The sequence below is a fragment of the Chenopodium quinoa genome, unplaced genomic scaffold, assembly GCF_001683475.1.
Source record: "Chenopodium quinoa cultivar QQ74 unplaced genomic scaffold, ASM168347v1, whole genome shotgun sequence".
NCBI classification, from domain to species: Eukaryota; Viridiplantae; Streptophyta; class Magnoliopsida; order Caryophyllales; family Amaranthaceae; genus Chenopodium; species Chenopodium quinoa.
Genome location: NW_018744626.1, coordinates 521,067 through 536,456, shown reverse-complemented (window position 1 = coordinate 536,456; position 15,390 = coordinate 521,067). Strand labels below are relative to the sequence as shown.

Sequence of the window (15,390 nt, the reverse complement as noted above, 5' to 3'; positions counted from 1 at the left end):
ATACACACATTAAACGGAGAAGATCTTCAATTGGTAGCCTCAAAAGGATATTACATACCAATTCCATTGGAAGCTTGCCATGCTCGCGATTATTGTCACCTAATGTGGTTAGAAATTTAGAATATATTCCAATTTATGTGTTGGGGCAATTTTGGTTGGTTGTTGGAGAAAAACTTCCCTTAATTTCGAAATTTGCTCACGTCGTTCTACGAAAGGATTTCGTCTTTTTTTAATAGTCTTAGATTCCTCCATTATAACAACGTACAAAATTCTTGGTTGAATATCTTGTGATACGGAATACAATATTTATAGCTAGAGCAAAAACCTAAGTACCTAACCTACCTAGGAAACTAGATATGAATAATACGTAGTATATGACAAAATAGGGAGAGGAGAGAATGAATAGGTAGAGTATTTATACAAAACCTATGCTCATAAGACAGAAAACAATATTGCTAAAGATATACTAACATAACTATAAACCCTAAGATATATTCTCAAAATAATATCTTAACATAAATATCCTAAATATATTATTCTCTGAATGATATTTATCTACGGAAAATATATCAACATATGAGCGTAGGTTTCTACTATAATTCTTCTTTAAGATAACTAAATTTTACTAAACAAAACTTATTTTAACTGAACTGAAATTAATTTTACTGAACTTATTTTAATTACCTGAAATTATTTTAACTGAACTGAAATTAATTATACTGAACTTATTTTAATTACCTGAAATTATTTTTACTTAATATTACTCCCTCTGCCCCAGTTGCAACTCTTCAATTGGACACGCATGCCGATGTACATGTTTGACCGTCGATATCTTTTTTTCATATATAAATATAAAAGCTATAAAAAGTTTTTATTAAGAAACTATAAATTAAAATAGAGCCAACCACATCCTACATGCATGATTACATTGACTTTTATATAATAGCTAAAAACTATGGTCAAAGTGAGATGTGTAAATGGCGCAAAAAGTCAAAACGTTGTAAGTAATTTGGGACAGAGGGAGTATTTTGTTTTTAAGGTGAAGTGAACAGGGCCTAAAGAGGATGTTTTGGATTAGGGTCTGTTCACATTTATGGAATTAAGATAAACTAAATTAAACTGATTAGAACTAAACTGAATATTTTATGAGAGAAGGAAATTAGGAACTGAAGTGAAACGATTGAAACTGAAATTAAGATGAAGTGAAATAAAATTATACCATGAGTGTTGATGCTCTGAGATGCACTCACTAGTCACTACTATCACTTGGTAACATTTTGCTAGCTACTCTCCCACGTGTGTGGCCTTCTCACTCACACACACCCATCTCACATTCTCACGCACATGCTACATTGTACTTCAATTCCAAAGACTTTCCTAGCAAGCTTCAACTCTCTCCTACTTTGAGAGTAAATGTTACGGAACAGGAAACAAAGTCAATACCTATTCTTTACTAGGTAGGACACCATTGTAGCTTGACTAGCTTCCTTTTGAGCAATCAAGTCCACTAATTTACTGCCCAATTCAACCGTCCTAATAGCATTCCCACCGATGAGCAGAAATTAGTTTCCTCATTCTCTCTCTACCCACTTTCTCTCTCTTTCAACCCATGAGCATTTTTGTGATTATATTTTTATCCCACCAATAATCAAAAAAAAAATTCTTCCCCATTCTCTCTCTAGTACATCTTCTCTCTTATTTTTACTAATACCCTTTTATATTTCTCTCTACTATATTATTTTTAATTCTTTTTTTTACTTGTATTGTGGACCCCACATGATTACTATTTATCTTAAAAAATGCTCATCCTATGAGCAATTTTCATTTTGCGCATGAGCATTTTTCAATATGCTCATTGATGGGGAACATCTTCTACCATTTTCGCTCACCATTTTTGCTCATGAGCAAAAAAATGCTCATTAATGGGATGCTCTAATGTCATATACTCCTTACTTCAATGCTTTGATTAACCGTCCTAAGAGCATTGCCACTAATGGGCATTTTTTTGGTTGCCCAATCTCTCTCTAACCACTTTCTCACTCCTCCTCCCCATGGACCTTTTCTTGGTCATTTTTATTCTACACCAATGGTCAAAAATTATAATCCCCACCATTCTCTCTCCTATTTTTAACTCTATACCCCACCAATATTTATCTCTCCTACACATCATTAAATTTGTAATTTAGTATTTCTTAATTTTATTGTTAACAAAATTTTGTATTGATTAAATTATTTATGAATAGTACAATATTAATTGATTAGGGGATTTTTTATCCACCAATCACCGTCTGACAAGTGGACCAACCAGGTTCCGCCACGTGTCCCTCACGAAGGCCAATAGGAGCCTGCCACGTGTCAGTCACAGATACGTCCTCTACGGACCAATCAAGGCACGCCACGTGTCCACCTATGCCAAATGGGAAAATCGGCCATCAAGGCCCAATCCAGTCTAGAGGCCCGATCAGCCCTAGGTTTACCTTAAACCTAGAGAGTGGCACGCTTCTCAAGGCTATAAATACTTAATTAATCCTCATTAGTTAGGGGATCGAGAAATCAAGAAATCAAGTAGAGAAGAACAGAGATATTACGGAACACCAACAACCGGCTAATCTCGCTAACGACGCAGATTACCAACACTAAGCACTCTCACCTAGAGAGATCTTATTACTTTAATTTCCGTATTAATTACTCCTTAATCAGGTACTAACTTGACCGTTGGAGGCGGAGCTCTCAGGAGTCTCCGTTATTTTGCAGGTACAGGCGTCCGGTTCCAGTCTCGGAATTGTAACTCTCCCGCAGGACATCAGAAAACCCCGAAACATTTGGCGCCGTCTGTGGGGAGAGTACTTCAGAGATGGCATCCAAGTCTGTACCGACTCCAGAAGAGAGGCGTCCCCTAGACGACCCTCAAGTTCAGTCGAACCATGATACCGAAAGTGAATTTGAAGTTGAAACTCATACAGCTCCAGACGGGACCCTAAGGGCCCGACGTACCCGTCATACCGAAAGGAGGGAACGGGAGCATCTTCAAACAGGAAGCGAGCCAGCAGGCGCACCGCTTGCTCGGCAACAGCCGACTGATGGGTCTGCTCCCATCACAAGGAACGAACTCATGACCTTCATGAGGGACTTCAAGGGAGAGATTCAAGAGTTGATCAACAAAAAACCGCCTGCTTCAGTCAAAGAGCAGTCGGCCAAGAAACCTTCCACTTCACTGAAGAGGAAGCCAGTTCAAGGGCGAGAGGCGACTCCTCATCCTAAATCCAAGAAGCGGGAGCCACCTGCTCTTGATTTCACAAAACTTCGTTATCCTACGGGAAATAGGAAACCGGTTCGTCATATTCAGGCGGACGGGTCAAAGCAAATGTTCACAGATGCTCGGCTCCTGCTAGAGCAGAAGAAGAGTGACCGATTATCAGAGTCGGCTTCTACTTCAAATTTTCAAGACAGTTTGCGAAATGCCTCGATGAGGCATACTCAGTCGTACCATGAGAGTCAGTCAGGCGGCACCTCCCGTCAGTCCGGCTTTCATAGTGCCCAGGCGGTACCAAACTTACCATTTGTGCCGCAACAACAGTATTTTATGCAGCCACCTCCATTTGGTGGACCTGCAGCAAAAAACGTCCAACCTATGGACTGGCAGCTACGGCTGCTTAGACTTGGTGAACAGCCGTCGGCCTTCTCCAAGGAAATTACTGAAGCCGCTCAGCCGGCCAAAGTAAAAAATGTTCTAGTAAGCGCCTATGACGGCACTACTAACCCAGAAGACCATCTGATGGCATTCACCAACCTGATGTACCTTCAAGGGTTGGATGATCCCACTTGGTGCAAGTGTTTCCCAGCGACTCTCAAGGGAATTGCACAGCAATGGTTTGGCAACCTGCCGACTGGTTGTGTAAACAGCTTCAGGACGCTTGCTTACTTATTTGCCTCCAACTTCGCTATGAACATCCCTGCGAAGAAAACGACCCTTGATTTGGGAACAGTTCAGCAGGGCGAGAAGGAGGGGCTTCGTTCTTACATCAGGCGGTTCAACCTGATGAGAATACAGATTCAAGGGTTACCGGATGAGGTAGCTTATACTGACTTTTTTAGAGGTCTCAAAGACGGGTCTACCTTTAAATTTGATTTAGTTCGAAAAAGGGTGGCGACTCTTCAAGAGGCCTTGATTGAAGCAGAAGCCTATATACAGGCGACTGATCTGTGTACGATAAAACAGTCGGACGGGAAGAGGTTCGACAAAAGAGAGGGACGACAGAAACAGTCGTCCAACAAAGATGAGAAAAGAAAAGAGGTCTGGGCGGCTGATTCCTCTAAACAGCCGGCTCAGAAAAAGAAAAAAGAATTCAAACCATACTCCCCAAAGTATGTGTTTAACAAGGATAACCAGTTTATCCTAAAAGAAATAAAGGGACGGTTCTCAATTGAGAAGCCGCTCCCCATGAAGGGTTCTGCAAGCAACCGGAACCAAGACAAAATCTGTGCTTATCATGATGACGTTGGTCATCACACCAATGACTGCATCAGTCTCATGCGGTACCTAGACCGCTTGGCTGATCAAGGTGATCTTGACACTTATGTCAAGAAATCTACGGGGAACACTTCCTCAAAAAAGCAGTCGGCCAAAAAGAATCAACAGGCCGACAGTTCCGATACAGATGATGCAGTCGTCTACACCATTGCAGGCGGCTTCTCAGGAGGCGGCCCCACTATTAGGGGCAACAAAGATAATATAAGGCGGTTAGATGTAAATTCCGTTCACCAAGAACGGCCGTCCAAATATACATTTCCTGAGATTGTCATCACTGAAGAGGATCTAGGAGGAATAAGGGGGCCGCATGACGACCCTCTCGTTATTGAATGTAAAGTGGCCAACCAGAGAGTTGGCCGAATCCTCATAGATACCGGGAGCTCCTCAGATCTCATCAGCAGCAAATGTCTGTCAAAACTGAAATATCAGACGGACTGCATACATCCGGCCTCCCACCCTTTAATAGGGTTTGGAGGAGGAGTCGTCCACCCACTGGGACGAGTAGATTTACCCATTCGCCTGGGCGAAAAAGGGGAAGGACGACACATGGTAGTCCGGTTCCTAGTAGTAGAGGAACTCTCGGCCTACAACATGATTCTGGGTCGACCAACCCTGAATAATTCCAAGGCTGTTATAATCCCGTCTCTTATGCTGCTTAAGTTTGAGAGGGATAATGGAACAGTCGGCTCCCTAAGGGGAGATCAGAGGATGGCCCGAGAGTGCTATCTCTCGGATGTCAATCCCACTGTTATGGCCACTGGGTCAAGTGGAGAAAAAACAGACCTTGACAATGTCAAGGAGAGTGCGCCTGTTCAAGAAACAGGCGACAAAAAGAGAAAGGCGTCCCAGACAGAGTCCGCAAGAAAAGCAAGAAAATAGCAATCATTGGCAGAGGAGCGGCCGGATGAGTTCCGCCCTCAGCCGGCTGGTGAGCATGCGGACCTGATATTAGACGACTCACGTCCTGACCGAACAGTCAAAGTTGGGACGACTGCTCTAAGAAACCTTGGTGACGACTTTCACAACCTGTTGAAAGAATACAAAGACATCTTTGCATTTGAAGTCCATGAAATGCCAGGCATTAGTCCTGATCTGGCAGTACATAAACTCGCTGTGGATCCGAAAAAGAAGCCGGTACGGCAAAAGAAGCGGAACCATGGTGAAGAAAGAAGTCAGGCGGCAGCCGCCGAAGTCAAAAAATTACTTGATGCAGGGTTCATTCGGCAATGTTACTTCCCAGACTGGGTTGCAAATGTGGTGCTTGTTAAAAAGCCGAATGGCACCTGGCGAATGTGTGTAGACTACACAGACTTAAACAAGGCGTGCCCCAAAGACAGTTACCCTCTGCCTAAAATTGATAATCTGGTCGACTCAACAGCCGGCCATGCCTTGATGAGTTTCATGGACGCCTATTCTGGTTTCCATCAAATTCCTTTATGGACGAAAGATCAGGAGAAGACGGCCTTCGTCACTGATCAGGGATTATACTGTTACACGGTCATGCCGTTTGGTCTTAAGAATGCCCCGGCTACCTTCCAACGAATGATAAACACAGTGTTCTTTGATCAGATTGGGAGAAACGTCGAGGCATATATTGATGATATGATTGTCAAGACTAAACTTCAGAAAGATCATCTGGCGGACCTCCGAGAAACTTTCGCCACACTCAGGCGGCACCATGTCATGCTCAATCCCAAGAAATGTGTATTTGGAGTTGAGTCTGGGAAATTTCTCGGATTCCTTATCAATCAGAGAGGAATAGAGGCGAACCCTGAGAAGGTACAGGCGGTCATTGACATGCAGTCGCCTCGTACCGTCCGAGAGGTTCAGAAGTTAACAGGTTGTCTGGCGGCCTTGGGGAGATTCCTAAGCCGATCAGGCGACAAATGCCTATACTTTTTCCAGGCAATTAAGAAAAAGGCAAGGTTCGAATGGGGGCCGGATGCTGAGGCCGCCTTCCAGAAATTAAAAGTTCACTTGCATTCCTTGCCGAGGCTGGTCAGCCCTTTGCCCAAAGAGGTTCTCTACATGTACCTGGCCGTCTCTGATCATGCGTTAAGCGCTGTGCTCCTTGCTGAAAGGGACGGCTGTCAGCTCCCGGTCTACTTTGTCAGTCACGTACTGAAAAATGCCGAGTTGAGGTATCCCCTAGTGGAGAAATTTGGTCTTGCACTCTTCATGGCTGTTAAAAAATTGAAACCCTACTTTTTGGCACATGCAGTCGTCGTGTATACCGACCAACCAATCAAGCGGCCCCTTACCATCATGGAGTCGTCAGGACGAATGATCAAATGGGCCATAGAAATACAGAGCCTCGAAGTTACTTTCGAGCCTAGAAAAGCAGTGAAGGGGCAAGCCTTTGCTGACTTTATTGTTGAGATGACTCGTCCTCCTGACTCTCAAGTTCCAGACCAAGTCTGAAAGGTATATGTGGACGGAAGCTCTACTTCAAATGGTTGTGGAGCAGGCGTCGTATGTCAATCTCCAGAGGGCGACAGGTTCGAGTATGCTCTACGCTTCAGTTTTCAGGCTTCAAACAATGAGGCAGAATACGAAGCTTTACTAGCCGGGATCCGCATGTGCAAGGCGGCAGGGGCAAGAAAAATAGACGCCTGTTCTGATTCACAATTGATAGTGAGTCAGTACAATGGCGAATACGAAGCAACCCATCCGGCCATGATCAAGTATTTACAGGCGGTCCGACAAGCAGTCGGCTCCCTTGAGGATTTCCATCTGATCCAAGTGCCGAGATCAGAAAACAACCAGGCAGATGCACTGTCAAAATTAGCATCATCCGCCTCCTCAGATACTCCTCGAACTGTTTTTTGGGAAGTAATGGAGAAGAGAAGCATCGAGGAAAACCCTATTGGAATCCTAGACAGAAGCTCAACCTGGATGGATTCAATCAGGGCATACCTGACAAACGGTACACTGCCGGATGATCCTCGACAAGCGGCAACACTGAAAAAACGAGCCTCCTGTTTTGAAATGATACAGGGAGAACTTCACAAGAGGGGGTACCTTCAACCCTTCTTAAAGTGTGTTACTCCTGAAAAGGGACGAGGGATACTAGATGATCTTCACTCTGGTTTCTGTGCTTCCCATATAGGTGGTAGGATGCTTGCTCAAAGGGCAAGGCGGCAGGGCTACTTTTGGCCTACTTTGGAAGCAGATGCAATGGAGATGGTGAAAAAATGTGACAAGTGCCAAAGGTTTGGCAAATTAATTCACCGTCCGGCTACTGACCTCACTACCATTCACAGCCCACTACCGTTTGCTAAGTGGGGCATGGACATTCTGGGTCCATATACGCCTGCTACAGGCGGCAGAAGGTATATACTTGTTGCCGTTGACTACTTCACTAAATGGGTAGAGGCGGAGGCTGTAAAGGGAATCAAGACGAAAGATGTAATTTCATTCATTTGGAAAAACGTCATCACTCGGTTCGGGGTTCCCATGTCTATGGTTTTTGATAATGGTCCCCAATTTGAGACGCCTGTTCTCAAAAGCTGGTTGGGAGACCAAGGAATTGCACATTACTTTGCATCTGTCGGTCGTCCACAAGCAAACGGCCAGGTAGAAGCCTTTAATAAAATCATCTCAGACGGTCTCAAGAAAAAGATTGAACGAGCAGGCGGCCTATGGGCGGATGAACTACCACATGTTCTCTGGGCCATTAGGACGACTGAAAAAGGGGCGACTGGAGAAACTCCATTCCTCCTAACTTATGGTGCAGAAGTTGTTCTTCCAATAGAACACTACGAGCCGACTCTTCGAGTAATGCTGTATAACGAAGAGGCAAACTGGGAAGCCATGCGCCTGGCATTAGACTCACTTCCTGAAAAGAGGGGCAATGCTGTTTTGCGCCATGAGATCTATCGCCTGAGAATGACTAGATCATACAACAAAAAAGTACACAGGCGTCCACTCAAAGTAGGGGACTTTGTACTTAGAAAAATGGAAGCAGTAGGTAGGGCTAATGAGTCTGGCAAACTAACTCCCAACTGGGAAGGACCCTACCGAATCTATGAGGAAGTCAGGAACGGTACCTACCGTCTGGAAACACCAGACGGACAACCGTTGCCTCGAACTTGGAATGTAGATAACCTTAAAAAATATTTCTTCTGAGAGATGTAAAGAGCTACTTAATAAAGTTTGCACTTACTATTTAATTTTGTATTACGAGGGGCATGCCGTCTGTACCTTTAAAGTCGGCTACTCTCCATTGAGTTTTTCACTCTATCTTCTGAGGGGCATGCCGTCTGTTCCTTTACAGTCGGCTACTCTCCATTGAGTATTTTACTCACAATACTTGGCTAAAAAGATTAGGGCCTGGCCGACCCTGTGCCTAACAGGCGGCTACCCTTCTTTTACTTAGCACCTACGTTCACCAAGAACTTACCAAGGCCACCGGCCGAATGATCAGACCAGGCGCCAAGCCAACTGATCAAATCTACAAACTAATACGACCTGTCCCAACATCATAGCAGGCGTCCGACGGCATCCCTCCGGATGAAATTCGTCGCAGAGAGCAGCTCCCTTTTGGGTGGAACATTGTTCTATAAACTAATTACACGGCACCTATACGACTGTCCCCAAGGGCAACCACGTAGCCGTTTTTGAGACAAGGATAACTCTATCACTAACCAAACCAGTGGTAGCAGTTGACATCTGAGTCAGATGACCGCCTGTATTACTTGGGATAAATGCAGGGGGTACCTATTGAGTTAATAGCCAACAAACATTGGCGAATCAAGGGGTCTAGCCGGCCTACGCCGCCTGGTACCTCTACTACTCAATCTAGATTGTGACGAAGACTAAGTAACTCCTAGGTTAATAGTCACTCAAACTTAGTATGGAGCCTAAAAGGTATGAGTCGTCCACCTGTTTTTAATAAACAAGGGCTCTCAACCAATACTCTTGCTAGGTTAACAAATTACGAGTTAAAAGCCAACATTGGCAATAAAGGGAAACAATCGGCACCCGCCGCTTGTTATCCTACTTAATTCCTTAGCAACTAGGTAATACTATTTACTTGGTCAGACCAATTGAATAAATAGTTCGAATACCGATTGAACAAATGGCCGACTGATCATCTACCCTGGAAACAGACCACCAGTCGTCCAGGGGCATAGGCGGCATACTTACTATTTGTACCTGTCTTAACGTTCGGCCATACACAACAGTCGGTCTAGTGAACAAAGGGATATTAGATATGGAATACTTGACAAATTTGAACCAAAACAAAAATTTGATTAAAAATAAGCCGGTCATTAAAGACCAGCAGAATATTCAAAACCCCGGCCCCCTGGCCGGGTAATTATAAAGCAAACGGCACGCAGGCCGTGGAAAAAATACTTAAAGCTTAAGAAGGGGGCAGTTCAGTATCAGCAGCTGCCGCCTGGTCAGCACTCTTCTTGCTGGACTCGGCTTTAGCTGCACCCTCTTTTGATGCCTTACCCCCAAGTGGCACAAGCGCCACAACCGGCTCTTCCTCCTCCAACGCACCTTCCAACGCCTCTTCTTCAGCAGCCGCCAGGATCTGTTGATTATATGTTTCCGAACACTGGCGGTACGTTCTTTCCCATGAGGCAAAGTCGGCACTGGGGAACAGTCGTTCCCAGGTCATGCGCTGGATTTGAGCGGAGTCTTCCACCATCTCCCGGACGAGCTCTTTCTTCTCTTGCTCGGCCTTTTCCGAGAGCTCTTGGGTAAGACTCTTCTCTTGGCTCACCAGGCGTTCTTTTACGTTGGCCAAAGATTTCTCCATGGCTTCGTAAGAGTGCATTTTTTGGCGAAGAGGTTTCAGCTCGGCCTTAAGGTTTGTGACGGTCGCCTCCAGCTCGTCAACCTTCTTTTGGGCCGCCTCTAACTGAGCCCGAACAGCGGCAGTAGCCTGCGCCTGATAATAAAGAAGATCAATGGTCAGTACTTCATTTTGGGCAATTTGAAACATTGCCTTATCACAGCTGGAGGCGGCCATAGCTTTTGCGGCCTTTACCTCTTTGTTTTTCCGATCAATCGGCTTGCGAAGGCTGTTGACTCAGAGCAGGGCCTAAGTAAAAAAAAAAAACAGGCGTCAGTTTCCAAACCAAAAAGATAACAGGCGTCCTGGAACTCAAAAACTCAAAAATATGCTAAGTATACCTCAGCAAGGACCCCTGAAATCCCATCAAGGTCAAGGGTGCCGGCACCCCAGACCGCCTCCCTTTCAGATGGAGGAACTACTTTAACCATGGACTTGGCTACCTCAACCAAGTCAAGCCCCTGAGGGCCGGCTGCATTAAGCGAAAGGAAAAAACAAGTTAGACCTAGTCAAGAAGGAAGCAAGTGTGAGTTTTTACTAGTGATTGTCCATACTTCTAGGCGGCCCCGCCGGGGTTTTAGAAGAAGTGGCCGGCTGCTTCTCAGCGGCCACAGTTTTCCTGGAAGACCCAGGAGAGCTGGAAACAGTCGTCCTCCGGGCCTTGGGGTCCGGCTGTTGCGAGGAAGAAGCCCTTGGAGTGCCAGACTGAAAACAAAAAGAGTTAGTATATGCATAAGACAACTAAAAGAGGAAGAGTTTTCGAAGCTTACCAAGGGTGCCCCCTTGTTGGGGGAGTCGGCATAAGACTGTTGCATGAGCGAGGCCCGCAACATGGCCGCCGCAGTCTTGGATGCTGTTATTTTACTCATGGCGTCAGCTGCAAGAAATAAACAGCAAAGTTAGTAAAAATCCCAAGTAAACAAGGCGTGAAAAAACAGAGTATTTGTCAGGCCGGCTACCTCTAGAGCACCGACTGCTGAGGCCACAGGCGGCCAAAAAGTACTCGTCATAGAGCCACTTGAAGCCCGGGACGCAGTTTAGGGGTACTTGCTCTCGTACCCCTGAAGTAGAGTTCACCCTAGTCTCTACTTTGAAGAGTCCTCTGTCTAGGATCTCTCTTTTAGCCTTTGGGGGAACAGGCGGCATGTTGCGGCCGCCTGCGAGAAGAGGCGGATCCCTATTCCACTTGTTAAAACGTCGGTTCAGCTCCGTGTCTGAACCCTCAATGATAAGGAAGGTGTTCCGCCAATCCTTCCATTTGTTCGCCTTACCTCTCGTCATGAGGTAACCCCTATGGCTTGTTAATTGGTACCAGCCGGTACCTCCCGACTTAGGGGTCCGGCTGAGATAGTTCATGTGGGCGAAAGCCTCAAAGCTTGGCTCCACCCCGTACATTTCGCACCCGGCCACATAGCCGAGTACGTTTACCCAAGAGTTGGGGGCTAACTGCCATAACCCCAGATCATACCCATCTAAAATCCGCTGAACAGCCGGATGTAATGGGAAGCGCAGTCCAGCTTTGATGGCCGCCACATAGCAGCCAAAGCAGCCGTCACCATAGCTGGTACCAGCCGGCCAGACGACAGTGTCTTCTGGATCCGGCACGAACAGTAAAAATTCCGGGCCCATTCTGTGGTTGGCAATAAAGCTCGCCACGTTGTCTTGCATGGTTGCGATCCGGCCTCGGGGTACCATGCAGTAGTAGGGGGCGTTTTCCTCTCTGTAAGAGGCAGACGGCTCCGCCCAATTGTCCCCCTTCTCAACTGCATGAGAAAGTCTCGCCTCTTGTAGGTGGCTTTGGAGAACTGTGGCCAGAAGAGCTGGACTCGGACTCGTCCTCTGACGAGTCCGAAGAGGACGACTCCTCCCCTCTCCCAGAGGGGCCCGCCTCCTCTCCCTTAGAAGGAGCAGGAGGAAAATTAGACATGTCAACGGTAAGATGGGAAGGGACCACCTTGGCCCCTCTCTCAGAACTGTCGGCTTGGCAGTCGCCTCGTTTCAATTCTACATCTGGGGCCTGGTCAGATGTTTCACTAAGGAGCACCCTTTGGGAGGAGCCGTCTGAGTTTGATATCATAGCAGTCTGTTTCGTTCTGGCCATCACGTTCTGCATAGACACAGATACAGTCGGACTTTGTATAAAGGGCAAAGATGGGTCCAGAAAAGGGCAGGCGGCACTCCTAGTCCTAGATTCAGCCGTCCCCGGTGACCGGCTGATCACTAACTTAGGTCGTGTCGTGTGCTTCCGTGGTGCCATTTCAAAAAATAAAAAGAAAATTAAGAGTAAGAGAACTGAGTTACCTGAACGAGTGACGGTTGATGAAGTCCTAGAAGTCCGGTGCAGTCGGCTTGTCAGAACAGGCGGTAGGCAGAAAAGGTCCGAAATGTCAGAGCAAGTTCAGGGGTCCGAATGTTCTCGCAAAGTTCTCAAATGTGAAAATGACCGAAGTCAGCACTTCCTTATATAGGCAAGGTGAGAAGGCGAAAGGTCGCTTCCAAATTCAAAATTTGGGCGGGAAAATCTCTCGGCCGTTTGCAAGGTGACACCTGTAACAGGCCGTCGCCTGTCACCGTGCGACACCTGTCACAGGCGACACGTGACCTGTCACGTGCCACCTGTGAGGGGCAAATGATTAGGGGATTTTTTATCCACCAATCACCGTCTGACAAGTGGACCAACCAGGTTCCGCCACGTGTCCCTCACGAAGGCTAATAGGAGCCTGCCACGTGTCAGTCACAGATACGTCCTCTACGGACCAATCAAGGCACGCCACGTGTCCACCCATGCCAAATGGGAAAACCGGCCATCAAGGCCCAATCCAGTCTAGAGGCCCGATCAGCCCTAGGTTTACCTTAAACCTAGAGAGTGGCACGCTTCTCAAGGCTATAAATACTTAATTAATCCTCATTAGTTAGGGGATCGAGAAATCAAGAAATCAAGCAGAGAAGAACAGAGATATTACGGAACACCAACAACCGGCTAATCTCGCTAACGACGCAGATTACCAACACTAAGCACTCTCACCTAGAGAGATCTTATTACTTTAATTTCCGTATTAATTACTCCTTAATCAGGTACTAACTTGACCGTTGGAGGCGGAGCTCTCAGGAGTCTCCGTTATTTTGCAGGTACAGGCGTCCGGTTCCAGTCTCGGAATTGTAACTCTCCCGCAGGACATCAGAAAACCCCGAAACATTAATAATTTTTAATATTAATTTTTGCAAAATGTATTTTTTAATAAAATAATAATATTTATTCTTAACTAAATTTTTTTATTGATTAAATTATTTATGAGTACAATATTAATTATTTGTGTCATTATTTTATGCGAAATTTCATTTTTCATTAGTACAACATTAACGATTACAACATTGGAACATAATGATCGTACACCAATCATACAAACCAAATAAATTAACGATTACAAAACTATTTATTCATTACGACCGTATTTTTGCCAAATATGCTCAACTAAATCATCTTTCAAAGAAAAATGGGTTTGGCTATCACGCAGGGTAATTCTTCTTTGAATATACGCGTCAAAATCAACGTTTGGTGGTCGGCCAACGTCAAATTCGAAAGGCTCGTTGTTATTCACTGTGGCACTTGTACTCGGACCGGACCTTGCTCTATGAAGTTGAGGGCGATCTTCTTCGTAATACCTTCTCAAAACTTCGGCACGAGTGTAATTGTGTCGTTCATCCTCGACAATCATGTTATGCATAATGATACAAGCTTTCATTATGTCGCTCAAAATGTCTTCGTCGAAAGCAAGTGAAGGTTGTCGTAATATGGCAAACCTAACATGTAGAACTCCAAACGCACGTTCAACGTCTTTCCGAGCTGCAGCTTGTTTATCTGCAAATAACTTGTCCTTCTGGAGTTGAGGATATGTGATACCTTGTATAAATGTTGCCCAGTTCGGATATATATCATCTGTTAAGTAGTATCCCATGTTGTATTCATGGCCGTTTACTATAAAACTAATTGGTGGTGCCCGACCTTTCAAAACATCGTCAAACACCGGAGAGCGGTATAGGACGTTCAGATCATTACAAGAGCCGGGTATTCCAAAAATTGCATGCCAAATCCATAAATCTTGATCCGCAACAGCTTCGAGGATAAGGGTTGCATTCTTGCTACGACCTGCGTATTGTGCTTTCCAAGCCATAGGACAGTTCTTCCACTCCCAGTGCATGCAGTCGATGCTACCGATCATGCCCGGGAATCCACGCATTTCATTTTGGTGAAGGATTCTCCTTAAATCTTCATCCGTTGGACTTCTTAAGTACTCGGCCTCAAAATGCTTGATCACCCCTTGAGTAAAATGTTGCATTGATTTTCTAGACGTTGTTTGACCCATGCGTATGTATTCATCTACGGCATCCGGAGCAACACCATACGCTAACATTCTTATTGCAGCGGTGCATTTCTGCAGAGGTGATAAGCCAAGCCTACCAGCTGCATTCCTACGCTGCTGGAAGAACGGATCGCCCTCAACCACTTTATTCATAATCCGACAGAATAAAGCTTTGTGCATTCGAAATCGACGACGAAACTGATTTTCGGAATACACAGGATTTATTGAAAAGTAATCATTGTACAATTGCAAATGCCCTTTCTCCCTTTCTCTATCTCCCCTATGCTGCGGGACTGTTTCATCTTCATTTACAATTTTGGTCTCGGATGGAGGTGGTTGAGGAAGCATTATGTTAGGTAAGTGATTTGTGACAAATTCGTCAACTAGATTATCAAATTCCGCATATTGATCTGAATCAGAAGAATTTGAGCTTGAGGTTGAGCTTATGGAAAACATTTTTTGTGTTTGGTTTTTGAATGTTTTGGTGTTGTGGATCAATTTATGGATTTCACACCTTTAAATAGGAAATGTTATCAGTGCATGTCCTTCAACTGAGTGTGAACTGACTACTCAATGTATAGTAAAAACAAAATACATGACTACTCAATTCTTAATAATCAATACCAATGCTTGTCATACGGTTGAAGTTATGTATGAAATGACTACTCAATGGTTGTATAAAACAAAAACTA

General features: G+C 45.1%; 1 protein-coding gene across 1 annotated transcript; it reads right to left on the bottom strand.

The window, feature by feature from the left end:
- Positions 1-13,771: 13,771 nt before the first annotated feature.
- LOC110700838 (protein ALP1-like) lies at positions 13,772-15,154 on the bottom strand. Its single transcript, XM_021878423.1, has one exon. It carries the CDS (start codon positions 15,152-15,154, stop codon positions 13,772-13,774), a length of 1,383 nt encoding a protein of 460 aa, XP_021734115.1.
- Between the last annotated feature and the right edge of the window lie 236 nt (positions 15,155-15,390).

What these genes read in the sequence shown, in the direction of transcription:
- LOC110700838 (XM_021878423.1), bottom strand. Translation starts at nt 15,154, where the DNA reads ATGTTTTCCATAAGCTCAACCTCAAGCTCAAATTCTTCTGATTCAGAT.